At 53.3% G+C, this 26,510-nt stretch overlaps 1 protein-coding gene and 1 long non-coding RNA gene across 5 annotated transcripts in view; one reads left to right on the top strand and one right to left on the bottom strand.

Moving 5' to 3' along the window:
- Positions 1-26,510, top strand: part of PTPRN2 (protein tyrosine phosphatase receptor type N2) — a 725,828-nt gene that overhangs the window by 321,656 nt on the left and 377,662 nt on the right. For all 4 annotated transcript variants that reach the window (XM_049095287.1, XM_049095286.1, XM_025449397.3 and 1 more), the window contains 2 exons: positions 7,560-7,646; positions 24,501-24,580. In XM_049095287.1, coding sequence (XP_048951244.1) covers positions 7,560-7,646; positions 24,501-24,580 — 167 coding nt within the window. The remainder of the gene's footprint in view (positions 1-7,559; positions 7,647-24,500; positions 24,581-26,510) is intronic.
- LOC112661576 (uncharacterized) lies at positions 1,914-6,896 on the bottom strand. Its single transcript, XR_003137835.3, has 2 exons — positions 6,357-6,896; positions 1,914-2,660 (listed from the first exon to the last, which is right to left on the bottom strand). It is a non-coding gene; the product is annotated as an uncharacterized LOC112661576 (long non-coding RNA).

Genomic DNA, 26,510 nt, shown 5'->3' with positions numbered 1-26,510 from the left:
AGTTTCACCAATGGGGCTTCAGGCAAGGTCCAGCGGGCTGCACTGCCCTTCCCCCCCCCCCATACCTGCCCTGATGAGTTTTTACCATGAATGGATGTTGCATTTTGCCATGTGCAATTCCTGCATCTACTGGGAGGATCATAGCTTGTCATCCCTCATCCTACTGGTGTGCTGGGTCACCTTGTCCAATTTGCGGATGTTGAACCATCCTTGCATCCTTGGAATAAACCCCACTTCATCACGGTGTGTGACCTTCTTCCTGTGTTGTTGAACTCATTTTGCCAATATTTTATTTGTAGATTTTGCATCTGCGTTGCATTGGGGATCTTGTCCCGAGCTTTCTTTCCTTGTGGTGTCCTCATCTGACTTTGGTATCAGGATGATGGTAGCCTCATAAGATGAGCTTAGAAGTGCTCCTTCCTCTTCTGTTTTTTGGAAGACTTTGAGAAGGCTTGGTGCTGATTCTTCTTTGGACATTTGGTGGAACTCGCCTGTGGAGGGGGCCATCTGGTCCTGGGCTTTCCTCTGTTGGGAGATGTTGGTGTACTGGTTCAGTCTCTTGTTGGCATCTTCAGATTTTCTCTTTCTTTGTGGTTCAAGCTCGGTTGGTTGGGTGTTTCCAGGAATTTATTCTTTCTTCTTGGTGGGAGGTCTGTTCACATATAATCGTTCCTAGTCGTTTTCTTACAACCTGTTGTATTTATGTCTCTTCTTTCATTTCTGATTTTGTGAGAGTTCTTTTTTCCCTTGGTTTGTCTATTTTATTTATCTTAAAAAAAAACAGCTCTAAGTTGCATTTATCTTTTAGATTGTCTTTTCAGTCTCTATTTCATCTGTTTCTGTTCTGATCTTCATTATTTCCTTCCTTCTGCTGACTTTGGCCTTCATTTATGCTTCTTTTTCTACTTCCTTGCATTGTAAACCTAGGTTGTTTACTTGAGATCTTTCTTTTTTCACAGTGCTGGATTCGTCACCATAAACATTCCTCTTGGACTCTGTTCTGCCTCCCACCCATTTTGGTGTGTTACATTTCCAGTTTCACTTGTTTTGGGTATTTTTTATTTCAGCTTTGACCCATTGGTTGTTTAGCAGCATATCATTAAATCTCCATATATTTGCGAATGTTGCAGTTCTCTTCTTAATTGATTTCTAGTTTTGAACCATTGTGGTTGGAAAAGGTGTGTGGTATGATCTCAATCTTCTTAAACTTAGTAGTATTTGTATGTGGACTGTCATGTAATCTGTCCTGGAGAATGCTCCACATGCTGGAGAACAGTGTGTATTCTGTTGCTACTGGGTGGAAGGTCCTTCATGTTCTCTTAGGTCCTTCTGGTCCCTGCTATTATATTGCTGTTTCTCTCATCAGATATGTTGGTATGTTATATATTTAGGGGCTCCTGGGCTGGGTGCATAAATATTTTTCATGTTTTATTCTCTTGATGAACTGACCTCTTTATTATTATATACTAATCTTTTTTTGTCTCATTACAAACTTTAGCTTATATTCTGTTTTGTGTAAGGAAAGTTTGTCTACTCCGTTCTTCTCTGGCTCCCTTGTCATGGACCGTCTTCCTTCGTCCCCTCACACTGTCTACTCTGCTCTTCTCTGGCTCCTCAATCATGGACCATCTTCCTTTGTCCCCTCACATTGTCTATCCCACTCTTCTCTGGCTCCGCTGTCATGGACCGTCTCGTCTTCCTTTCCCTCACATTGTCTATCCCGCTCTCCTCTGGCTCCCCCGTCATGGACCATCTTCCTTTGCCTCATATTGTTTACCCTGCTCTCCTCTGGCTCCCTCATCATGGACTATTTTCCTTCCCCTCATATTGTCTACCCTGGTCTCCTCTGGCTTCCTTGTTGTGGGCCATCTTCCTTCATCCCCTCACTGTAAGTCTGTCAGTGTCCTCATTGCTGAATGGAGTCTCTTATAGGCTGCATGGAGTTGGGCATTGTTAAGTTTTTTTTTTTCCCTATCCATTCAGCCACCTGTGTCTTTTGATCGTAGATTTTAGTCCATTTACATTTAAAGTAATTACTGATAAGTATGGGCTTCATTTTGCCATTTAGTAAATTATTTTCTGTCTGTTTGGCAATTCCTCTGTTCCTTTCCTTTCTTTCCTCCTCTGTGATTTGATGATTTTCTGTAGTGTGTGCTTCCATTTCTTTCTTTTTCTTTTGTGTACGTATTAAAGGCTTTTGCTTTTTGGTCAGTATTAGGCTTACATGAAATACTCTATGTCTAGAACAGCCTGTTTCAAGCTGATAACAGCTTTGAACACATACTAAAGCTCTACATTTTTGTGCTATCTCCCTCATTTTATCTTTTTGATGTCAATACACTTTGTGTAAAACTAAGACATTGTATACTTAGATTTGTGTTAAGCTGTTGGCAATTTTCCCCCCAAAGTTGAGAGAAATAAATATACTTGAAGTTGTTGGAATACAACAGTTTTTCACCAATTGATTTTTTTACCTATGAAGAGTTGGTGGCTATCAACAGCTTTGCTAGTAAGAGTAATTCAGGGTTACTGGTGCCACCACATGAATTTGAATGTGCTCTGGAAGCCTGAAGGCTCAGCAGTCAGAAGAATCCGTTTGGTTGCACAAATGACCATGAGCTCACTCACTCATTCTCCAGAAAACATTGGGCTTTATTTCTCTGCAGGAAAGAAAGGTGGTACTGAATTAGAGTTGGGATTTTGAATCATGACAGCTCCTGTCTCATTTCTCCTCATCAGAAACATCTTTTTTCTGCACTGGGGAGAATTGCTATGGATTAGTAAAAGTATAACTAGCTTACAAGATTATTTAAATAGAATGAATATCATTACTCATTAATAACAATATATGTGAATCGCTGGAATAACGGGAATCCCATGAAAACCTCATTCTATCCATTGGTTTCAAATATCTCATCAAAAAAGATTGTATGAAAGTTGACTGTTATCATTTTGCAATCCATCATCATCTGGTTCCTTAACCTTGGGTGAATTTTTGAGTGAATAATAAAAATAATCCGAAATCAGGAAGTGAAGCAGCAGAAGGATAAAAGGTCAGCCTTTGAATGTAGAGTCCTAGGCACGCATGTGTGGTTGGTAGGACTGTCTGGGCCCATGAGGAGGAGACGGGAACACCATTGCAAAAGCAGGACCTGGAGAAATGATGGGTGCAGGCACTCCTCAGTTTAGTTAAAAGGTAGAGCACAGGTGAGGATGTGGCCCTCACCTGGGCTTGCCCATAGCCTGGAAGCCCACATCACAGCACTCACTGATGAGTAACATGTGGGCTTTGGGGCTTACTGGTGGCATGACCTGGGGCATGAATTTAATTTCTCTAGTCTCAGTTTCCATCCATCATTTCCAGAATGAGGTTAATGACAACAGCTTCATCACGAGTCTGTTGTGCATGAAGAGACACTGGTAAGAGGTCTTAGCACAGGGGTGAGTGTGGGGGAACCCTCACAGACTTCCACGGCCCCTGCTGTGTGTGGCATTAAGGCCCTCATGAAAAATGGGTGTACGGTCACTTCTCATCTGGGCATCCCATCACGTGAATGGTGTAAATGCTTTAGATTTTCTCCTATTTTGCTTATTTAGTAGGTCCCTAGGGGCATCTGATTCCACAGTCATATTAACACATTGCTCTGCCTCAGTGAGAAAGCCTTAAAGGAGATTGCATCCAGATTTCGAGAACCCTCTCTGCCACTAGATGTCGAGGCTGGCAGTGAGGACCTGAGCCGCCAGTGCTGCATGCGTCTCTCCCTCCACAGCAGTGTCAGGTGTCCAAGTAATCAGGGTGACAGCTGTCACAGGCACACAGATGCAATTGTGTGTGCCATATCTGTCCATTGATTTTTGAGATTAACTCCAACTCCTTTCTAAGGAAGTTCAGATCATGAGATGACAGATGATGGCCATGTATTTTAAAAATAAAATAGAAAAAAATAAAATAAAATAGAAATAACTGCATGCCCATTTTGAGGACACTCAGCACCATCTTAGTGGTCTAATTATTGACCAGACCCTGTATTGTCGTAAGCCATCTGTGCTCCGTGCCGCGGCCCTGACAGCATGCAGCAGCAGCCCAGGAGAGGGCCAGGGCCTTGTCGTGGAGGCAGGGGGGCTCATACATGTTCTCTGAGCCAGTGAATTTCATCATCTTTAAGGCTGTTTTAAATAACCTTGTTACGAGAACGAGTGCTAACTGTGCATTATGGAGTGAAGGAACATGGGGGTCAGGAGCTGGTCATGAGATTGGAGTGGGGCTAGGACTCATGGTAGAGCGCCTCGCGTCCCCATCACATCGTGTCGCCCTTTGATTTAAAACAGGCTAGAGTGAAGACTTTATGGGATCCAGTAGGCGACCTGGTTGGTTCGTGTTCAGGGTGGGGTGGTAGGCGGTGGATCAGATGTGATTAAGGCCTTTGCTGCATCTGCAGGGGAGTAGGAGTAAAACACGGGAAGTAGTTGAGAGACCTTCTATGGTAAGTGGTGGCCTGGGTGCTTCCGAATGGCAGCAGAAGGCATTTTAGGAAAAGGAAGGAGCCCCCCAGGGCTCTGTGGTTAGAATTGGTGAGGCCTGGATGTTGGCCAGGATGAAGGGAGGAAGCACTCTGTGGCATTGTGGGTATGGAGCATGCAGGGGGCTGCAGGAGGGGAGCTGAGGGTGCCTGGGAGGAGGGGGCAGGCAAGTGGGCCTACTAGTGCCTGTGATCCCCACAACCTCACTGGTTTTAGGGCCGGTGACCCTCTTGGTGAGAGGTGCGTTGTTTCCTACACACAGCTGCACACACATCCCCCTTCATGTACGCTGCAGCCTCTTGGGTCTGCGCATGTGTGTGCGCAGACCTGGGGTCCTAGGAGTCTCACCAATTGATGCCCGCTGTCCCAGCCCATGTGGAGCTGCCTGCCGTGCTCGTCTTCAGTGCAGGGCCAGTGCAGGCTTGCTTTTCTGAGTGCAGGCTCGGGGGGAAGGCTGTCTGGGTGACCAGGGTTTGTGGCCTCACAGTCACTGGGAGGCCCCTGCACACCAGCCACTGACCATGGCCTTGGCAACACGCAGGCACATGTGCAGGCACAGCATGTCCTGAGTGACCACAGGAAGAGGGTGGCCTGACAACCGTTGAGCAGGGGTGTCATGGAGGAATGGGCCTGTCGGGGGCACCCTCATGGCATATGCGGCAGCAAACCGAGCCTCATTTCTCCTACTCCTCACCAAGTAATTGTCACCTGGTGGGCCATTTTCCTAGACCCACCTGTCATTCATGTCCGGGCTGTGCACCTGCTGCCACCCCTTAACTGAATCTCTTTGCTTGGCCACATACGGGTACTCCTCCCCTCCATTCAAACTTCTGGAGACAGGAGGGCACGGGGCTGAGACCTTGTAGCCCAGTGTTCTGTGCACACCTGTGCTCTGCTTGCTGGATGCTTGGGGCCCAAACCTCCATCCAGCACTGGGAGGCGCCCTGCCAGTCCCCGGGGACATCCAGGGGTGGGGCGGGAAGGAGTAAGTGAAGCGTGGGCCATCAGCAGGAGCCAGCACATACACGTCACTCGGGGCACTGCCAGAGAGCATTTGCGGGGTGTCTGCCTGGGGACCCAGGCACATTCTGGTAGCCACAGCTTCTGCAGGCGTTTCCCAGCCAAGACCCCCTCCACACAGACAGGATTTCTCCGGGCGGCCCCTTAAGCTATTTCATTCAAGAGTGTTCACATGCCTGACCCGGGTGGGCCCCTCTGGGCTCACACAGTGACCCTGGGCATGACCCTGCTCGTCTCTGTTACTGTGAGGACAGCACCCAGTTGCAGCACATCAGGCCCTGTGGTCTCTCGGGCGATCGTCAAGGTGACACGTGCAGGGCCTTCTGTCAATGCTGCATCTCGGACCCCTGCTGCCCCGTGCCCACTGTGGGCTGGACAGTGTTTCGGGACTGGCACTGCCTGGGTGCAGATCACGCTCCTTCCTGGGGAACAGGCAGTGGGAATGGGCAGGAAAGGAATATGGCAGGTCCTCCTGCTCCAAGGGCGACAATTATTTTTTGATTGTCCTCTTGTCAGCTACGTGGGACTCCTTTAAGAACTTACATTTTAATGATTTTATTTTTTTATTTTCTGTAAAGATTTTTATTTATTTGAGAGAGAGGGAGAGAGAGCATGAGTGAGCAGAAGCAGGGGGAGGGGCAGAGGCAGAGGAAGAAGCAGGCTCCCGGCAGAATAGGGACCCAACATGGGGCTCGATCCCAGGACCTGGGGTCATGACCTGAGCTGAAGGCAGACACTTAACCCCTGAGTCACCCAGGCACCCCCATTTTAATGATTTTAAATGTCAAAATTTTGACATTTTCCTGTGTACTCACACATCTGTGCTGTTAACACATCCATCACGTCTGCTTGTGTTGGTGACCAAAGCCTGAAGCCCACACAATGAAATGAAAGCCTTACTGTCGGCGCTGCCGTGAGTCCACACAGGAGCCGGCCTCTCAGTTGGGTTGTGGGGCTGTGGAGGGAAGATGAGCCCCAATGCAAAGGCCTCAGTGGCCGCTGTCCTCATGCCCAAGGTCAGCGGGGCCCGGAGCGGAGAGCCGCCAGGTGGGCAGCAGATGCAGCAGGCGCAGGCGGCAGGCTTGGCTGTCAGAGTGTGGTGGGGCCGGGCCTCTGGGGGCAAGCCGGGAACTGAGGGGGTGGGGTTGGAGTGGGGGTCCCTGAGGCCAGGCCAGGTCCTGCGTGGGCGTCTGGGCTGGGGGATGTATGCTCAGGAGTGTCCACCGGCCTCGTCAGGCCCATTCACTCTCTTCTGCAGATGCTGTCCACCCACCCTGTGCTGGACCTGGCCCTGGGGACAACAGCCTTCAGAGGCGCTGTGGGCAGGGGCACTGGAGCTGTGGCCTCACTCTGGCCCTGCTGGTGCTGCCAATGCCGACATCATAGAGGAGGGCTTGGTGTGGCTGTGGGTGGGACTTGTTGTAGCCTGGATGACACTGCTGACCCCCTCTCTGAGTCCCCACACATCATACGGCTCTTCCCCTGCACGGCTCCCTGAGGCTCTGGGGCCTGGGACTCATCCTCCCAGAGCACACCTGCCCCCCTCAACAGGGTCCCTGCAGAGTGTCCCCTGGTCTCCCCGTTTACCTCTAAATGTATCCCATCAGGTCTCTGTCCTTAGGACATCACTCATTTTAGAAACAAGTCCATTTAAAATTGTGTTTCCTTTGTATCTTTGAAGCCCACCCTGGATTCTCAGCACCTGCTTCCCTTCCATCTCCTTTCCCCTTCTCCACCCCCCCCATTATATTTTTTATTGAAGGCCGAGCTGAGCCATTGCAGGATCATGGGCCCATTACGCCCCTAACAATTCCATTTGCACTGTATTGTTTGTCTCATTGCTTGGAAATTCAGGTGATTCATCATGCCTGAAGAAGCACCTGATCCCAGCTGCCCCAGGAGCCTGGTCACTATGTGACAGGAATGCCATAGGCGCTGAGGCGGGGGGCGCGGGGGCACGCGGCTTCTCAAGTGTTGATGAGTTCCATTCTGTGACGCTGCCCCCGCTCTGTCCACAGCCCCCTGAGCCCAGGAGATGGGAAGGAGCTGCTGGTGAGCGTCGCGCGTCTCCTGGAGGTGCCGATGAGCGTCTTCGCAGACATCACGTGAGTGCCGGGCACGGGGTCTTGGGGTTTTATTCTCCACGCGCATCAGGTTCTGTTTCATAAATTGGTTTGCAAGGGAAAGAACTGTGTGCCTGGGGTTCTTGTTAATTATATCAGAGAAGCTGTTCAGGAGAGAACCAGGAGAATTCTAGGTGGGTTTGGGGAGTTATTTGAGCACAGATGATACAGGAGCATAATTGTAAAAACTATAATCTGGAGGGGCAGTGCCCACCGGAGCTGTGGTTCTCAGCCCTGCTGCACCTAGAATTGCCTGGGAGGCTCTAGAAGTTTCCAGCCTGGGCCCCACCCCACTGCAGATGAGTCAACCCAGGGAATGGCACGTGTCCACAAGAAGTCAGCACTATGGAGTACCTACAGTGTATGGACCCTGCCATGTGCTCCCTGTACCGGGTCACCAGAGCACAACCTGCCTCTCTGGTCATCAGCGCACAGGTTGTAGGCAGATTTGATGACACTGGAGGCTTGGGGTGCTGGCCCGTGGCACGTCAGCCATGAGGGGCCACTGCCTCCACATTTCTTGAGGAATGCACAGAATAGGAGCAGGTGCCTGGGAGAGGAGCAGGTTGGTGCATAAGTGAGTGCAGGTGTGGACAGACCCACATGTCCCAGGTAGGGGAAGGGGGGTTCTGGATGTGGAGGTCAGTCCAGAGGGGAGCGTGGGGATGGATCTGTGTGTGAGCCAGGACCATTCAGACCTGGAAAGAAGAGGCTCAGCTGAGTTGTCTGTTGATGTGGATGGCTGGCCTGGGGCCTTCAGTCCTGGAGGTTCCTCTGACCATCAACAAGTCTTGCCCACCCACCTCGCCACCAGGGCCTCCGCACACCCTTCCCTGCTGCCATCAGCTCCTGTGTGGTTCATCCCCTTTGAGTAGGAAGGAGCCAGAAGCTGGGAGAGAGGAGCCAAGGCCAGTCCTGGACTGAACAGGACCCCAGCTTCACATCCTGGGCTCCTTGCAGCCGACAACTGTCCAGCCCATGTCCACCTACTGAGGGCAGTTGGCCCACGTCTGCCCTGGCAAACATGACCATCTGCATACTTTCATTCAACAAACATTCATGGAGCACCATGCCAAGGTGGAGCAGAGAGCTGACATTCTAGCAAAAGCATATGCAGAGTGGAGCTGGGAAAGGTCAGGTAGCCCTAGTCCTCGTGGAAACAAGGGATAGAGGCTGCGGGGCCTGGGGAGTAGGTGCGCGGCCAGGAAGGCCACCCACAGACAGGAGGGACAGGTGCTCTGTGCGGACAAGCAGGGCAGCTCAGGTGGCCCCCGGTCCTTTGTGAGCCTGTCCTTCTGTGGGCTGGGAAGCCACCAGGAGCACCCACCAAGGGAGCATGTGTCCAGCTATGTGAACAGTGAATTACAAGGATGCAGTGGAGGCCCAGGGACTTCTAGCTGAGGGCTGGTGATGCTGACCCCATACCAGGTAGACGCTGTGGGTGTGGGCAGTAGCTGTGAGGTTGGGAGACATCCATTACCCTGTCTGGTAACACTGCATGCCAGGCGCGTGGGAGCCACTCGTATTCCCACCTGTCCTCCCTGATGCTCTCGAGAACACCCTGTGTCAACGTGTGCTCCTTTCCATGCAGAAGTCCCTGCCAGGTGCACTCATGCATCTAGGCACTGCCCATCCCCATCCGACCCTGCGGAAGGGGCTTGGCTGTTGGACACGGGCACTCGGCGGCTTGCAGCCCTTGGCAGCCCATACAGGTCCTGTGCCCGGGGCATGGTCTCTACAGTGTGCAGTGAACAGGATTGCACAGGCAGAGCCAGGCCGGACCTGGTGGCACTGGCTGGCTGTTCCCTGCAGAGCAGAGGGAGGTCTCCTGAGTGTGCCTGCACCTCCCACGTGGCCAGTCGTCTATAGCGTTCACTGGTGACCTGAGGTCAGGGGTCACGGTAACCCCTGGCACGTGTTCACATCGGGCACCTAGCGCCATGACTGCGCCTGCAGCAGAGTGAGGACTTGTGGAGCCAGGCCTGGCCTCCACAAGTAGGGGTGCGCTGCTCACCCCTCGGTCCATGAGTAGGAGACGCCAGGTCTGGCCCCTGCCTCCATGGGCTCAGGAAATGCAGCTGCCACGGAGGGAGCAGGCAAACAAATGAGAGCCGCCACCATCAAAGGGACAGAGGTTGTGGGAGCCAGGAGAAGGGGTAACAAGACACGTCTCCAGGAGGAGCTCGGGGAGCAGCCAGGGTAGCCCAAGCATTTGGACGATATTGCTACAGCTTAGGCCACAATCGAGAAAGTTTGATGCAAAGTAATCGGGCAGAGAGGCATTAGTGTGAGCTTTGGCGGGGCTGACTTGGTGAGGCTGCCAGGGAGGGGATTCGTTGAACCATCATTATTTTCCCTTTGCCGTCGGTGCCAGCTGTGCCAGGCCTGGTGCCTCCTGGAGGCGGCGCCTTGCCGCTGCTCATTCCTTAGACATGCCCGTATGTTCATGCAGTGGCCCAGCCCTGTGCTACAGGTGTCGCAGGTTGGGGGGCGGGGGGAGGTGTGTGCAGAACAGGCGGGAGCGTGTGGGCTGGGGGTCTCTGAATGTGCAGCTCTCCAGGCCGGGGAGGGCCACCGCGCTGGGGCCAGGCTGGGAGTCGGGTCAGGTCAGCCGCTGAACAGCCCAGGTCCAGGTGGTAGCCATGTGTCTGTGCCCCTAGGGCAGCAGCAGTTGGGCGTTTCCCACTGAAGGAAGGGGTCACCACAGACAAGGAGACACAGTGTCCGAGGTCCAGAGGACATTTAGCCCTGGATGGGGTCTGGATCCCTCCTGATTCTACACGACCCACCTGCCACCTCCCTGTCCTTGTGTACTTAGCCAGAGCCTCAGGGCAGTGGCTGGAGGGCAGGAGGGCAAGTCAGGCTCCTGGAGGGGCTTCCGATGCAGGCTGGGGGATGGGGGGTGCCCTGTGGGGTGTCTGGTGGGGCGTACCCCATGGGGTGTCCTGTGGGGTGCCCTGTGGGGTATCCAGTGGGGGGTGCCTAGGGCAGGGGCACCCTGTGGAGTGTCCTGTAGGGCGTCTGGTGGGGGGTGCCCTGTGGCACATCTGGTGGGAGCTGGCTGCACTCCATCTGTCCCTGGCCCGTAGCTGGCTCTGCTGCTTGCTTACATGTCTCAGCCCTTTCCCCCTGCACCTGTGTCATGTCTGAGGATGATGGGGACACAGGCTTCCAGGGAGCACTTTTGGGTGGAGCTGGTGACCCAGCAAGTCTCCTGCCGCAGTCTCTCCCTGGTCAGAAAACAGGGGGCTTCCTCCGTCCCATGGGGACCTGACAGCATCACCCGGTCTATGAGCTTGTGTGAGACAGTTCCGTAGCTCTCGGGTGAGCAAGACGCCCAGGGATCCTTTCCCCAGCCCCGCCCAGCACAGGGAGTCCCCAGTGTCCCCTGCCGTCATGTCTCTCACCCATCACGGGTCCTCCAGGTGCCCGGGGCTTCTCTGCAGCCCTAGTTCTCCCCGTTACTGTGGGTGCCGCAGCTCTGGCCTGTCCTTACTGTACATGCACATGCACATGCGTGTGCTTGGTACCAGCTGTGCTCCTGGGCTCAGTGCACAGGCCAGAGGGGGCCTGGGGCCTCGGGGAGGGGCCACTGCATGACCCACACCGGGGCATCCACGGACACGCTCTCAGGGCTGCCGGCCATTCCAGGAGAGGAGAGGGGCTGCTGCGCAAGCTGGCGCTTTCAGAGACCGTCTGCATTTTTATGGAAGCACCAGTGATACTTAATATGTTTTGTTAATGGTTATGTAGCTGTCAAGTAAATTCCATTATTTCTTATTACATCATTAGAGACCATTAAAACCGCATTAGCATGCTGATGTAATTACGCCAGCAGACACACCACAATCTCACTTATAATTTTATAATCTAATCATAGCTGTCCATGGCGGTTCTGATGGATGGCGGTCCGCTCCCTCCAGGCCCGTTGGGTGGGCGGTGCTTCGGGGATCCATAAGGAGGCTCCGTGGTCGGCGGGTGCGGTGCGGTGTCCACACTCCTCCTCAGGGGCTCAGCAGAGAAGGCTCGGATCAGCCTGGGGCACTGCGGGAGAACAGCCTGATCCTGTGATCAATCTTCCTCCATCTCTTGGTGCAGGAAGCAGTTTAGTTTCTCATCTGCATGATCCATGGACTTGAGGAAGACATGGCATTCTTGTTTTTCAAGATGGTTGCTGTAGGAGCAGTAGTGGGGACGCACAGCCCTGAGCCTTCTGGTTAGGGCCTTGGTGCACAGGGCCAGGGCGGGTGTCAGCCCAGGTCGGGCCCAAGTCCCAGCCATGCAAGGCCTCTTAGTCCTTCCTTCCCAAGCCGCCCCCCCCACACACCCATCCACTGGTGAGAGGATCCGTGGGAGTTTCTGTTCCCCAGGGCAGAACTTGGCTTATTTGGCTGCCATCTTGTCTCTGATGAATGAAGACTTCAGAGAAAGGGTCAGGTTGGCCTTGACCCCACTGTGTTGCGGCCCAAGTGATGACAAAGTTTTGGATACCTTGGGGAGTGTACAGGGCACTGCAGTGACAGAGGCAAGGCTTGGGATAAACGAAGATCACCCACGGCCAAGTCCCCAGCAGTAAGGCCTGCAGCCCCATGGGAGGCCCAGGGGAGGGGATTGAAGCCCTGCCAACTGCCCGCTGCCTGCCTGTGCTGCTGATTGCAGGGGGACATTCTCACCTTGCTCCGCTTGCTCCAGGGTGTTTTCCGGGATGCTACCTTAGGAAAGCAGAGATGGAGGGCCTCCTGTTCGGGAGTCTGGTCTTCCCGGAGCAGGAGCACGGGCTGTGCCCTGTGTACACGCCACAAGACCGCCAGGGTCCCTCAGAGCGCTACACATGGTGCCCCATGGGCCCTGGGGAACGTCATGGTGTGTCAGAGCTGCCCTGTCCCCCCCCCCCGCCCCCCGTTAGACTGAAGACGAGAGTGTGGGCAGGGCGCATGGGCAGGTGTGTTCACAGCTGGCAGTTGTCGGGTGACAGAGGGCCTTTTCTCATCTTCAGTAAATCCCTGTGCTTCAGGTAAAGATGTTTATATTTAAAAGATTGGTGGAGCATCTTTCCTATTGAGAAATGACATCACAGCTTTCGGGAGCAGAGTTAAAATGCTTCACCTTTCTAAACCTCAGCCTCCCTCCCTGTAAAATGCGGATGGTCAGGGTGTCCTGTGGGCTGTGATGTGCAGTCCTGCTCTGAGGAGGCCCCCACGAATTGCATAACCGGTTCTAAGGCTGGCAGGGTCTCTGTGCAGATCCTAGAAGCAATCCCAGAGCCATAGGCCCTGCCTGCATGTAAGCATTCGGCTTGACAGGCCTGTACCGTTTTGCTAACATTATCTCCATTGTTATTAAACTTCCCAAACTCCTAACTGTGAATAGATTCGGTTGTCAAGAAGAACCCACTCAGTCCCATTTCCCAGGCTTGTGCTGACACTTCGAGTGTGAAGCGTTGGGTAGGTGGTGGAATCATGTGTTGGACTGCACGTCTCAGTGTTCGGGACTTCTTAAGAGACACCGTGGTTCCTTCTAATGATCCTCTGACCTGGAAGCGTTGTGCCTTCATCTGCCCCAGGAGATGATGCTCTCCTTGATGGCGAGGCTGGGGCCTCTGAACCTCCATGATGTATCTTTAGTGTCTACAATGGTGTCAGGTATGTGACAGGCGCTCAGTAGTTGCTCAGTCACTGAGCGAGCAGTGGATGAATGAGCCAGTCTATCAGTGTGGGCTGAGTGTTTAGCCATCTTTCCGCTGCCCTGAGATGATGGGCGAGCTGCTGAGTGTTTAGCATCTTTCCGCTGGCTCGTCTGCAGGCTGGGCGTTGTGGCCCCTGCAGAGAGCTGTGGGATGAGCGCTAGACATGTGCAGGTGCCCAGCGCTGGGGGGAAGGGTGCTCTGTGTACAATATGCTACAAAGACATGAAAATTATGTTTAAACCATGAAATGTGTAAGCACGTGAAAGCAGTTGTGCTTATACTGAAATAAAACTAAACACCGTGGTAAAATATGGATTTTACTTATTGCCTGTGCTGTGAGTGCCCGTTATCTCTGCTCAGCTTCACCCTTATTTCTCTCAGGAGGACAAAGTAAAACTTATTTTCGCTCTCCTGCTTTCCACTCTTGAGTCAGAGATGCTTTGGGCCTGCTGATGTCCCCGAGGCTGTGCAGGAGGCAGGTCAGGATGTGTCCTGAGAGGACGCGTTAGCATCTGGCAGGAGGCCAACCTTCTACTCGGGAACTAATCTCCGTGAGGAAGGATGGGAGGAGAACACAGTGTGGCCTCTCCTAAGTGACGAATGCAGGGACTCTTTCCCACATGGAAACCAGCCCCAGTGTCGCATCACTTCGTGGATTAGGAGCTGATGCTCAGGTGAAGGCTGGGCAGCCAGCGGCTTTGGTGCCCAGAGAAACAAAACTGAACCAAGGAACGGAGCGGAGTGAGCGTCGTCGGCACCAGGAGGTGCTGCGGGTCAGGGCGGGATGCAGCAGGCTGGCAACCCTGTGTGTCGGGTCAGGATTTCCCGCAGCGCTGCTGGCCCTTGGCCTGGTTCCTGGGGCCAAAAGCCTCTGTCCAGATTTTCAGGTGCTGCCTTAGTTTCTGAATGTTTGTCACTAATAATTCAGTTGTTTATTTGTCTGTTTAATTCATGAATCCTTAAGCACCGTGGGAGTCGAGGTGCAATGGGAGGTCCATCCCCACATGCCCTGGGCCCCACAGGCTTGCAGGCCATGCTCCCTCGGGTCACCCGGGCCCAGCGGGCACCACAGCTCTGCTGCTGGAGCTCCACTTCCTGTGACCAAACATATCACCTCCCACATCTCCCAATTGGAAAGCAGTAAATCGTCCTGGGACTTACAGACTAAATGCTTTAGGAGTCCAAAGTCACAACGTGAATATGGAATATTTCTGTTTTCTTCCAAATACTTCATGGGAGTGCAATGTGAGGCATTCTCTGACCACAAAGAGGAATTCCCAAGCTTCACGTAACCACATGTGATTGCACATAAGAGGCGATCTGTGCAGCAAAGCAGCTGCTCAGGCCTCAGGAAAGATGGAGCATCGTGATGGTACGTTTCGGTGAAGGCTCGTATCACGTCGTCGTGCGATGACTCCTAAGCCTCCACCTCCTCATACAGAGAAGAAATGACCTGTTCTCTTGTCTTCCCTCCTGGTCAGCCCTCAAATCAGATATTTTGGAAAGCAATGGCCTAATGTGTGTGCAGAAAATACAGTAATGGAAAGTATGCTTTTGGAACATTCGCGTGGATTACTTTGCTATTTCATGGAATTCTAGAGCTTTTGCAATTTGACAGGGAAGGGATTAGCTATGTGAGGATGATGCCGTAGCCACCAGACATTTTTCTGTTGGTTTTCTCTTGGCGGCTTGGGTCAGTCCAGGACCGGACTGCGGGCTTCTCTGGGGTTAGGGGCAGTGGAGGAGGATGAGCAAGGTTATTCTCAGAAACAGTTGAGGGTCAGTACAGGCCTCAGGGAAAGAGGGCAAGCAATGTGGGTCTGGACCCAGGAGCCAGGAGGGGCCCTGGCGGAGGCAGCACAGCAGGGTGGGATTATTAGTGGTTCTCTACAAGCTCTCAGGGGAGAATCCAGGAATCTCTTTTCCCACGGAGGCATCTCTGTTAGAACTGGACTCTGGGGCAAGTCCTTAAAAACCCATGGTTTTAATTCATCTATAGACTGAGGGCATTGCAGGTGAATTGCTTTGGGTCTAAATTATGCCATCACGGTGCTCAGCTCTCCACCAACACACCCTCCCTCTGTGTACACGCGTGAGGCCAGCAGTGGCACGGGGGTGCCTCTCCGGTGCCTGAGCATGGAGGCTGGTTGAGGGGCTGGTTTAAGAAGCCCCTCAGACCTGTGTGTGTAGACGCAGAGATCCTCTTACTCTTACGTGGCCTCAGTTGGTGTTCGGTCAGACACAGCCAATCTCTTAGACGACTGATTTTGTTTGCTGACTTTGGGACCTGTGTTAGCATTTTGTTTTTTTGTTTTTAAATTAATAATAAGGTACAGAATGAGCAACTTACCAAATGTATCACCCGTGGATGAGAAAAGTTAATGTAGAAGGATTCTTAAGCCATAGATAGGATTTTGAGGAAATGTCTTATGTTTGCATTGCTATCAGGGTGCTCCCTCTCTCTGTACATATGAATATGTAAAATCCATCCGTCATGTATCCATTATCCATTATCCATCAGCCACGGTCCCTCCATCCTGCCTTTCCTCCATCCTGTCCACCTATCCATGTTATGGGTTTTGCTCCAAATCCAGGATCAAACAGACAAAGCACAAGCCAAGGTGGAGCATGATAGTAAAAAATGTTTAATTAAGTATTCCATCAGGAGTATTTTTTTTTAATTTCTAAACATCTTTCAGGAAAGTGCATTAGTTGAAGATGCAGCATTTACTTTTATGTTAGTTGTAAAAGCTTCAACATTAACTCTGTAACTGTTTTTTGGTGTCAAACAGGCTTTGCCATCTTCTATAATCCCCAAACGTTGAGAGGGCCCAGTTTCCTGAGGCTTGTCTCTATTTAAATTTAAGTACAAAGGGCTGTTTAGCCCATCTTTACAAGGAAAACTGTCATCATATTTGTTGTATTCACGGTAGACCATGAAGGTCAACCTGATGCAAATAATCCTGTTCACAGGGACATCTGGGTGGCTCAGCTGTTGAGTGTCAGCCTTCAGCCCAGGGCATGATCCCAGGGACCTGGGATCAAGTCCCACATCGGGCTCCCTGCATGGAGCCTGCTTCTCCCTCTGCCTGTGTCTCTGCTTCTCTCTCTCTCTCTCTCAGTCTGTGTCTCTCATAAATAAATAAATAAATCTTAAAAAAAAATCCCGTTCATGTATAACCTATTGCTGCACAGGAGAAGCAACACCCAGATTAAGCAAAGTAAGCAGAATCCTTAATTGATGGGAATTTTTGAGTTCTACATTTTGGAAATGGTGTTTAAAAAAAGAGAGAGAGAGAGAAATAAGATTTCATCAGGGAATCACTTGCCTTCCTCATTCTCCACTGAAACATTGGTGTGAGCACAGGGTCCTCTGACTCGTGTGACTAGGGTCTCATGTAATTACAATGAGCAGGTGGACGATCTCTTCAAGACACAGGATCCTCAAGAAGACGCGTCTGTCAGCATGTTGACACCATAAAGGCAGAACACCCAAGTATGCAAAACGACTCCAGCAATAAAAGCAGGAAAAGAGGATTTCTGAAGTCTCCATGTAAAGAAAACACCATGTAGGCAGAGCTCTCACCCCCAGCACTTGGGTTAGTGGGGTTTTGTTCATTCCATCATCTTCAAATGATCAGGTGGGAAACACCAGAAAACCAGCAAAATATGTCAATATTAAGATGCTCAAAGTTACTTCTGTTCTTTGTTAGCCTGTCCTGGGACCATGAAACAGGAGTGATTGTCAGTGTTATGACTGATGCATGATTGCATATGGGATCTTACAAATACATAACCACGTGTTATAAATACATAAACATCACATATGATTGAAATTATAGTAACTTTCAAGTAGAAACATTGAGTCTTACACAGCCTCAGGACCCCTTGGACTTCCCTCTAACACAGAGGTGACTCCAGCTGGAATGGTGGTGATGAGACTTCCTTCATCTCTGCACACGCACGTGCTCTGCTTGAATTGGTTAAAGGGAGTTTTGAATCAGTGAATGAATTTTGAATCAGTGAATGGTGCAAGATCTCAGGGAGATACCTTTTCTTTTCTTTTCTTTCTTTTTTTAAAGACTTATTCATTTATTTTTTTTCTTATAAGTTTATTTTTTATTGGTGTTCAATTTGCCAACATTAGAGTAACACCCAGTGCTCATCCCGTCAAGTGCCCACCTCAGTGCCTGTCACCCAGTCACCCCCACCCCCCGCCCACCTCCCCTTCCACCACCCCTAGCTCGTTTCCCAGAGTTAGGAGTCTTTCATGTTCTGTCTCCCTTTCTGATATTTCCCACTCATTTTTTCTCCTTTCCCCTTTATTATGCTGAGTGAAATAAGTCAATCGGAGAAGGACAAACATTATATGGTCTCATTCATTTGGGGAATATAAAAAATAGTGAAAGGGAATAAAGACTTATTCATTCATGAGAGACACAGAGAGAGAGGCAGAGACACAGGCAGAGGGAGAAGCAGGCTCCCTACAGGGAGCCCGATATGGGACTCCATCCCAGGACCCCAGGGTCACGCCCTGGGCCAAAGGCAGATGCTCAACCACTGAGCCACCCAGGTGTCCCAGGGAGATAGATACCTTTTCATCTTGTTTCCAGCTTGATGGGGAATTAACTCCTCATAACAATGTTTCTCTGGGAAGGGCCTCTGCAGCATTCCTGGGGACCCACATACCCCCTATGGTTTCCTAGGCTGAGACCATGGAGACTCTCTCTCACTAGAGTGGGAAGGGTTTATGTCTGGGCAGGCGGGTTCCACCCGTGACATCTCTTCCACCACAAATGGGAGCCCCTGTCACAGGAAGTGAGTTGGGAGGCCAGAAAGCCTGCGGTCCTACAGGAAAATGGCCTCCAGTGGCACGTGTGCTGTCAGAGCAAAGCACCTCATATAGGTAATGTACAGTGCACCTGCCCACTCTGCCCATGGCAACCCCACCAGACCCATCACGAGCTTGCCATCCTGGAGCCGGAGGGTCAGGTGAGAAGTGGCTGACCTTCCTTGTATCCACCCTGTCGTTCCAGACGGAGGATGACCTCCTGGGTTGTGAGGCTCCATGGCCAGTAGCAGTGCTGTGAGCCCACGGAGGCCCAAGGTGTGGACCTCACCAGAGGGTCTGGGGGAGCAGCAGACCGCTCTAGACGGATAGGGCAGAGGGTGATGGGGTCGGTTTAGAGGACACCCAAACACCCCTCTAGGTATGTACTAATATCCTCACCTTGCAGGTTATCGAGTGTCCAGTGCTGAGAGCACACAGCAAGGAAGGGCAGGTGCCAAGAGGGTCTCAGGCCCCGACTCTCTCTACAACAGTATGTGTAGGATATGACAAGGAAACAAGGTCACGGATGTGTGTGAACGTGCTTAACACAGACCCCAGAAGACACGGTGCTCCCCCACTGCTTGTGATCCCATCTTTGCGGATATATGGTAACCCCGAAATCTGTGTAGTGCTCCCGTGGTCACGTGAGGACAGGCACAGGGGGGCAGGGAAGAGCCCTACTGTCTCATACACTCCCGGCTGAGCTTGAACTGCAGCACCCTGTGTCAGCCCACACCGTAAACACGCACTTGTCACGGTTACTGCCACATTCTTCTTGTCATCGTGCCTTCTGTGGGTGATTTCCTGTTGGAAACGGCCCGCACGTGCACATAGTGTGTCTTACGTCCTGTGTACGAGGAGGCTGGGCCGTGCTTTCTGCAGAAAACGCCATTATGGGGTAGCTGAGGTCAGGCCTGAATGACAGGTGCTACAGGAGGTGGACTCACTGCTTCCCAGGTAGCAGCATCTGTCAGTAAGCTGTGGTTGTACGGACACATGCAGAAGCCTGGGGCACACTGATGGGCTGGTGGGAACATGGTCGGACGCCAGCAGGCCCAGCCCGGGCTTCCCCGTGTTCCCCTAAACCCACACTTGTGGTCACCTTGTAAGACAAACTCTGCAAATAACAAAAATGTACGGGAGCATGTCTCCAGCGGTTACAGGGTGACTCTGACCGAGAATCTGAAAGCCAAGGAATGAATGAGTATCTCTGTTTTGAAGGGAAACATAGGTTTTCCCTTATAATCTGACATTCATCTTTCTTTGTGTCCGTTTCAATAATTTCTTCCCAATCTAAACAGTTTTTTTGTATCTGTAGAGTTGGCATATGGTGCTTGCATGAGAAACTCTCATTTATTAAATCATTTATTTATAATAAATGTAACAAATACATAAATAAAATAATTTATATTTATTTAATAATTTGTTTTTTAAAAAAGACAACTCTGTTCTGTCCAACTCCAATATCAGGTGTTACATTTCCTTTTCAGAGACTTTGCAAGGCTTTGGGCATCGGTTTTACTTTTTACTTTCTGGTTAAACACAGGAATTGTCCTTTCTGCCATGTTATGCATACGGGACTGTTCCTGTCAAGGATTTGAAGAAGTAGCTCTGAGCAAAGGGTCGGGAGGGCCCAGGCCACGCGGCCCGGGAGGGGGACGGCCGCAGCTCCTGGCGCTCACTCCCACTCCGTAGCCTGTGTGCATCCTGCTCAGGCGGAGCCGCATGCAGAAGCCTGGGGCACAGGGAGCCCTGCTGACTGGGTTTGCGTGGCAGGCATCCCCCTGGTGGAGGAGGCCCTGCTGCTCACCAGCCTTGCACACAGGTGTCCTGCAGAGCATGGAGGGAGGCCTTTAGTGTTGATAGCGCCCAGGGCCTAGGAGAGGATTCTGCCCCCAGTAAGAGTGCGGAGCTGAAGAAGGAGGTGTGAACATCTCTACAGGGTCTTGCCAGCCTCCACGTGGAACGGACGTCCTGACTGAGCCCCGGCGACCACAGAAGGGTCTGGAGCATGCCTTCCCCGCGGGGGGTGTCACCTCCCGGGGAGAGAACATGGGACCCGATGAGGAGGAGCCCCAGCTTGGAAACAGGCACAGGTGCGTCTGTGGCATTAATGTGTCATGGACAGAAGCTGCTGGGGAGCAAACGTCTGGACCATTCCACTAGGGGGTCGACGAGGAAGCTGGATGGAGAACCCCGTCGAGGAATGGAACCCCAAGGGGGAGGGGCCATGGTGGCACCTCATGCCGGGTGTTTGGATACACAGCTGTCGGATGCCCTTGGGCACGGTGCTGGCGGCTGGTGTCCCTGATGGTGCCAGGATCTGGAAAGGACGCCACACCCTCTCTGTCTCTGTCCCTGGAGGGCACGGGGGCCCACAGCACAGCCGATAGGCTGCCCCTGAGTGGCTGCTGTGACAGCAAGGTTCCAGGAGGTCCACCGTTTGCTTCTGAGTTCATCTTTTTTTTTTTTTTTAAGATTTTATGTATTTGAGAGAGAGAGAATGAATGAGCAGGGGCAAGGGGCAGAGGGAGAAGCAGACTCCCTGCTGAGCAGGGCACCCAACATGGGGCTCGATCCCAGGACGTGGGATTATGACCTGAGCCGAAGGATGATGCTTCACCGACGGAGCCCCCCAGGGCACCCCAGAGTCTATCCTCTGGCTCCCAGGAAGGACATGGAGCACCTCACCCAGGGGATGCGTACTCCATCCTTGGGGCGACGGCAGCACTTGGCATGGCGTAGCCCAAGGCGCTAGTTCCCCCAGGACGTATCCCTGACGCGCTGCACCCACTCTGAGCTCTTCCGTTTGTTTCTTGACACCATCTTCCTTTCCCTCCTGTCACCTAGAAGGTCGCTGATCTCATTGTTCCTTGTCACTGCCTGCCCAGGGACGCCGAGCTGGCCTCAGGCTGTACCTGCTCCTCAGCTGAGCCCCCGGGGAGCACGGGAGCCCTGACGGCCAGAGAGGAGCATGCCCAGGGGCTCACACCTACGTGCACTCCCGCTCGCCCTCACCCCTCGACCCTGCCCACCAGTCTCACCGTCCTCTGTCAGCCACCACGTCTGTGTGCTCTGTCCACCCTCCGCCGGGATGGGCCTGTGCTTGAAGGGAAAGGGTAGGCAAGGCATCCCTTCAGGAATTAGTCACCAAGTCATTTCTGCGTAATCTGGCTGCTGCCTCATCCCCACACACAGGATAGAGGGTGACGGTCGGCGGTATGTTGCTTTTTATGGCTGAGAGCAATGTAAGGCTCATAAAAAATAGCAGCAGAAGTACTGAGCTGCAGCAGCGCCCCCCCCCCCCAGGGTCTAGTGTGGCACTGGCACGTTGTGGGGGGCATCTCCACCCGCTCACCTTGACGGAGGAGGCCCAGCAGAGCCGGGCGGCAGCATTCTTACCATTTCTGTGTCTGATATTTTAAGCCCTTTCCCAACACAGTCCTTCTTCTCCTCGGCCTGTTCCTGGGGCTTCAGCCTGCACCCCAGGGCCGAGGAGTTCCCCCACCCTTCCCCAAGGAGAGAGCCTCTGCGCCCTTGGGGCTGGGATGAAGCCTGTGTCTCCACCCGCTATTTGCAAACAGCTTTGGGCTCAGAAAGCATCCAGGAAGGCACTGGACTGATGGGAGTTCCCAGAGTCACAGAGCAGAAAGGGGCGGACCACTGGGAGGACTGGCGCTCCGTGCTGGATCCTGCAGGCCCTCCAGGCGCTGCAGCGGGGGATTGTGGGCTCTCGCCAACGTCTACCACACAAACTGTTTTGGTTTGGGGATCCGACACTCTCCAGCTACGGGTCCCTGGCACATGACTGCCCCTGGGGCTGGGCTGCACTCCTTCAAGGGCTTCACATTTTAGAAGGGAAGCTTGGTGTGCTCCTGTGTGGTGGGCAGTGGGGTCAGAGGGCTGTGGGGACACGTGTGGAGCAACTGACCACGGCCGAGGACAGTGGTCCGTGCTCAGCCCTGGACACCCGCCCTCTCTTCCCTTCCTGGTGCTGCAGGATGCGCTCCCCGCCCTGGCGCAGTCAGGCTTCCCACGGCAGCTGCTGCAGGCAGGTCCAGAGCCCCTTGGCCAGAACATGCCTCCCCATATGGCCGAGGGAATGGAGGCCAGAGCTTTAGAGGGCAGAGGGGGGGACAAGAGTGACACAGGACATAGAGGTGTGGTTGAGGGGTCTGGAAAGAGACTGCCGTTTCCATGTCAATGGGGGTGTTGGGGAGGGTGTTGGGGAGGGTGCAAGGCCCCGTCGTGCCATTGGGCTGGACTGCGGAGCCTCTCTGAACCTGCTCTGCACGGTAGGTTTCCTTCCGTCCCAAGATTCTCACAAGCCCCAGAGGCGATGGGCCAGGGCTGGAGGGGGGGCGGGGGGCAGCGAGCATCACCAGCACTTTTGTAACAGCCTTGGTGACAATGATGCCAACATTCGGGAGTGCTCCCGAGAGTCCTAGGTGCATTCGCAGGGGCAGGGGTGTCCTCCCGCTGTGCAGGGAGAGGGGGGGTGTGACTGCACGCTGCTCCCTGACCTGCAGCCTCTGGGGTCTTCAGAGAGGCCCCCTGGCAGCTGGGGGAGGATTTAGGTCCAGAGGATTGCTCGGGATTTCTCAAATGTGTATGATGGATTAGAGATGCCCCCCCACTTGAGGTGTAAACTGAGGTCAGGTTGTGAGGCCGCTGAGACGGCAGGTGAGGCCTGTTCAAGTCACTGAGGCCCCTCCCAACCTCCGTGTAGAAGCAGGTATGTGCCCTTATGACTCAGGCACAGCCGTGGTCTGTCCTCCCACTTGGGTGTGAGGTGCTGCCACAAACTCCCCACAGCCCCCAGAGCCAACCGTGCCAGGAAGCCGGGAGCATCCTGTAAGATCCCTGGTGCTAGATGCTCAGTGCAGCCATACCTGCCAGGTGGTCTTGGGGAGGGTCTGCCGAGGTCAGGGCGTGATGGTGGTCAGGGCCTGACAGTTGATCAGGCCGCAGTCAGAGCATGATGATGGTCAGGCCACAAGAGGTGCTGAGGGGCGCTGGGGCCTCACTCACCGGGCGGCGGGAGAGGCGGCAGGAAAACCACCCACGTGAGCCACGGAGGCAGAAGCAGCCATGGTTCCAGGGCCTGGGGCTCCCACTGGGAATGGGAGGAGGGCAGCCTGGCGATTGGGGGCTCTAGAGGGGCCTGGGACCCCATGTGCCAGAGGGCAGGGATGGCCATGGGGATGTGTGGGGCCAGGACGTGGCTCTGCCAAGACGCGAGCCAGGGTCCAGTGGTTGGTGCCGGGGACACGCGGGGAGGAGGGATGTGGTCGTCAGCACTTTGTGACCATGCAGACGTTTCTTGTGCAAGGAGGTGGAAGAGAAGGTCTGTGGGCTGGAATGGGTGGACGCGGAGCTGCGGGAACGGTGCCAGGGGCCCATCCGAGGTCTCGTGGGCCTGAAGCCACACTGGGCCTTCTGTGGGAAGATGCATCCTAGGGCCATGCTGGTGGCGACTGGGCAGCAGAGGGTCTTCCAGGGGCAGGGCCTTGGGCGGCAGGCTGGGCACGGGGATGTGAGCTGGACCGCCGGGAGGAGCAGGTGCAGGGCAGGGACCACGATGACCTGGGGGTGGTTCCCGAGGCCAGAGCAGGGCTGGTGGGGAGGGCAGGACATCCTCTTCCTCCGGTCTCCCTCCCCTCCCTCCTCCTCCCTCCCCCTCCCCTCTCCCTTCCCCCTCCTCTTCCCTGCCCTTCCCCCTCCCTTTCCATCCCCTCCCCTCCCACCCTGCCTCCTCCCCCTTCCTGTTCTCCTCCCTCCTTCCCTCTTCTCTTCAGATGAATAAAATTACTTAAAAAGTAATATATTTTTTAAACTGATGTGCAACATAGTATTTAAGAAGCTTTGAAAATTTTAATCATCCTTATCTGGCAATTCCCTGCTAGTTATTTTTATAGTAAATAGTTCTTAATGACTGATAGGTTTTTAAATGGTTCCTGTCAAGAGAAATTTAAAAACCCCAGTGTCTTTCCTTCCTGCTTTTCATCCCTGCCACTCCCATGGGGGCCAATACTCAAATCTGTTTCCATCGCAATTTTCCCTTTTCTGCTTGTTCTTGGTGGTTTGTTGAGGGTGATCTGAATGTTTTGTAAGTTGCTGTGTGTGGGTCTGAGAAGCACCACTTACCGGTGGAGCTCCCGGAATGTAGGGGGGAAAGTCACGGTGCCCAGGACGCTGGAGCCTGGCCGAGGTCACGCGTGGTGTGAGCGGTGGCTCTGACACATGCGTGCCATGTTGCGCTGGGAGCAGCTCAGGATGCTGGGGCTGTTCTGAGCTCCTCTCTCCTCCTCTCTTTCAGTGTTCTGGGCCCAGCGGTGACCTTCAGGGTGAGCGCCAGCATCTGGAACCTGACGACAGCAGACGTGGTGCAGGCCACAGGTAAGGCTGCTCCACGCACCCTGTGGACAGGGAGGCCCAGTCTCCCCAGATCCCCATTGCCACCGTCCACAGGCCTGGCTGCGGGGCGGGGGTGTGTGTAATGAAGACCATGTGGGCCCTCTGAGATGGAGGGGCAAGGGTGGGGGAGCAGGGGCCGCGGCGGCCCTGTGTGAACAGAACACATGCCATTTGCTTTAGCCCCATGTCCCTGGTGTCCCACCGGTGCATCTTCTGTCAGGGACCTGCACGGGGCAGGAAGGACGGTTTAAACAGACAGGGAGCTGCATTCTAGCTTCGCCCTCGAGGCCCTGGAGATTCCTGCGCACCTGCCTTGAGACCCAGCAAGCCACCTCCAGTGGGATGGTGTTGGCCGGGGTGTGGGCAGCTGGGGGGCTCCGGCTGCTAGAAGTCGGGCTGTCTCACCTGCTTTGGTTGCTGGTGAACTTGACTTGCCAGACGTCTTGGTGCCCTTCATAGCTCTTTTCCTGAAAGTGATGATGTTGGGTCCCAGTCACGTCTGGTAGAGGGAGGATTCTTACCAAGTTGCCTTTCCTCCAGGAGGCTCTGTGGAGCGCCGAGGGCCCCAGGCTTCCCTCTAGGGTCCTGTGTGACCATCAGGCCGCGGGTGTCGGGCTAACTGACTAGGAGTATGGGGGCAGCTTGATGTGGCCTCGGCAAGGGAGGCCAGCCACATTCATTGCAGACACGCTGCCTCCCAACAGGGAGTGGGACTCGGTGTCAGCAGCTCCGACCCCTCATGACCACGGGCTCCATCCTTCCCTCCGGCATCCGTTTTATGGTCCTAGCTGCTCAACAAGAGATTATTGAACATGTTTGAGGCCAAATCAGTTACCGGCGTTTTCATGCAGAAACACAGAAACACATTCACAGCTGTTGTGTCCATGGCCATTCCTCCCAGCGCTGGGCAGTTGTGCTGTCAACATTGGGTTCACTGGCCCGTCACATTGCGGTGACGAGCAGAACACAGCAGAAGGAAGCCTTTTCCTCTTTGGTACCCATGGTGACGTGCACTCACTGAATAGCCTTCTGTTTATTTCATTGCTTTCTGGGGAAAACAAGGTCCGTTACCTAAAATCTAGTTTCTCAGTTATTTTAAACGTGTTCGTGATGTGCACCGAGGTACTGGTGCTGACGGGATGTTCCCCATCGATTGTATGTTTGAACATCATTGCAACAACTTTCCATACACTTGAATCAACTGAATTACAGCATGTGCTTGTATGGGCTCTCGTAGCTGTGCACGCTGTAGCTCATCAACCACGTGCAAAAGGACATATATACCTAGTCTCAAAACTTAGTTCTCTTATGTTGTGAGTCCTTTTATGATGTTAAGAACATAGCTGATGCCACGTAGGAGAAAGAGGATGGAAAGTACATTTGTGACCATCAGGGTTCTGTGGTTTGGTAGTAGATATGCCAGTGCATAGCAGGTGCCACGTGCCAAGTCCCTAGGGGAGTGAATGGGTCCCAGGAAGAGAACCAAGCTCACCAAGCATGAGGCTTAGTCACGTGTTAGCAGGAAAAGAACTTTGGGTAGTTTCTTGTTTCAAAGACGACATGGAGCCCTTGTTGGTGCGAGCGGCCCAGTGGCACTGATGGGGTGGACGCTGTGTGCTGGGGGCTGCAGTGGTGGTGGTGGGGCTGCTGCCTGTACACCCAGCGCCACGTCTGGTCCCCTCTGGCCCGACAGCCCCACGAGGGGCACAGAGGTGGCACAGCCCTGCTGAGGGGACGTACAGGGAGTTCTTGTGCTAATCTCGTGCAGAATGGAACAAACAGAATGAATAGGGGTGCAATCAACACCACATGGCTCCTGTCAAACATGAAAGCCGTGTGCCTGAGGGATGGATGCAGCTGGCCTTCCGTGAGTGATGTGATTCTCTTCTGGACATTCTGCTGAATTTGTGAA

The sequence above is a fragment of the Canis lupus genome, chromosome 16 (genome assembly GCF_003254725.2).
Source record: "Canis lupus dingo isolate Sandy chromosome 16, ASM325472v2, whole genome shotgun sequence".
NCBI lineage: Eukaryota > Metazoa > Chordata > Mammalia > Carnivora > Canidae > Canis > Canis lupus.
The sequence above is the reverse complement of the archived record's forward strand: the minus strand, read 5'-3'. Positions and strand labels throughout refer to the sequence as shown.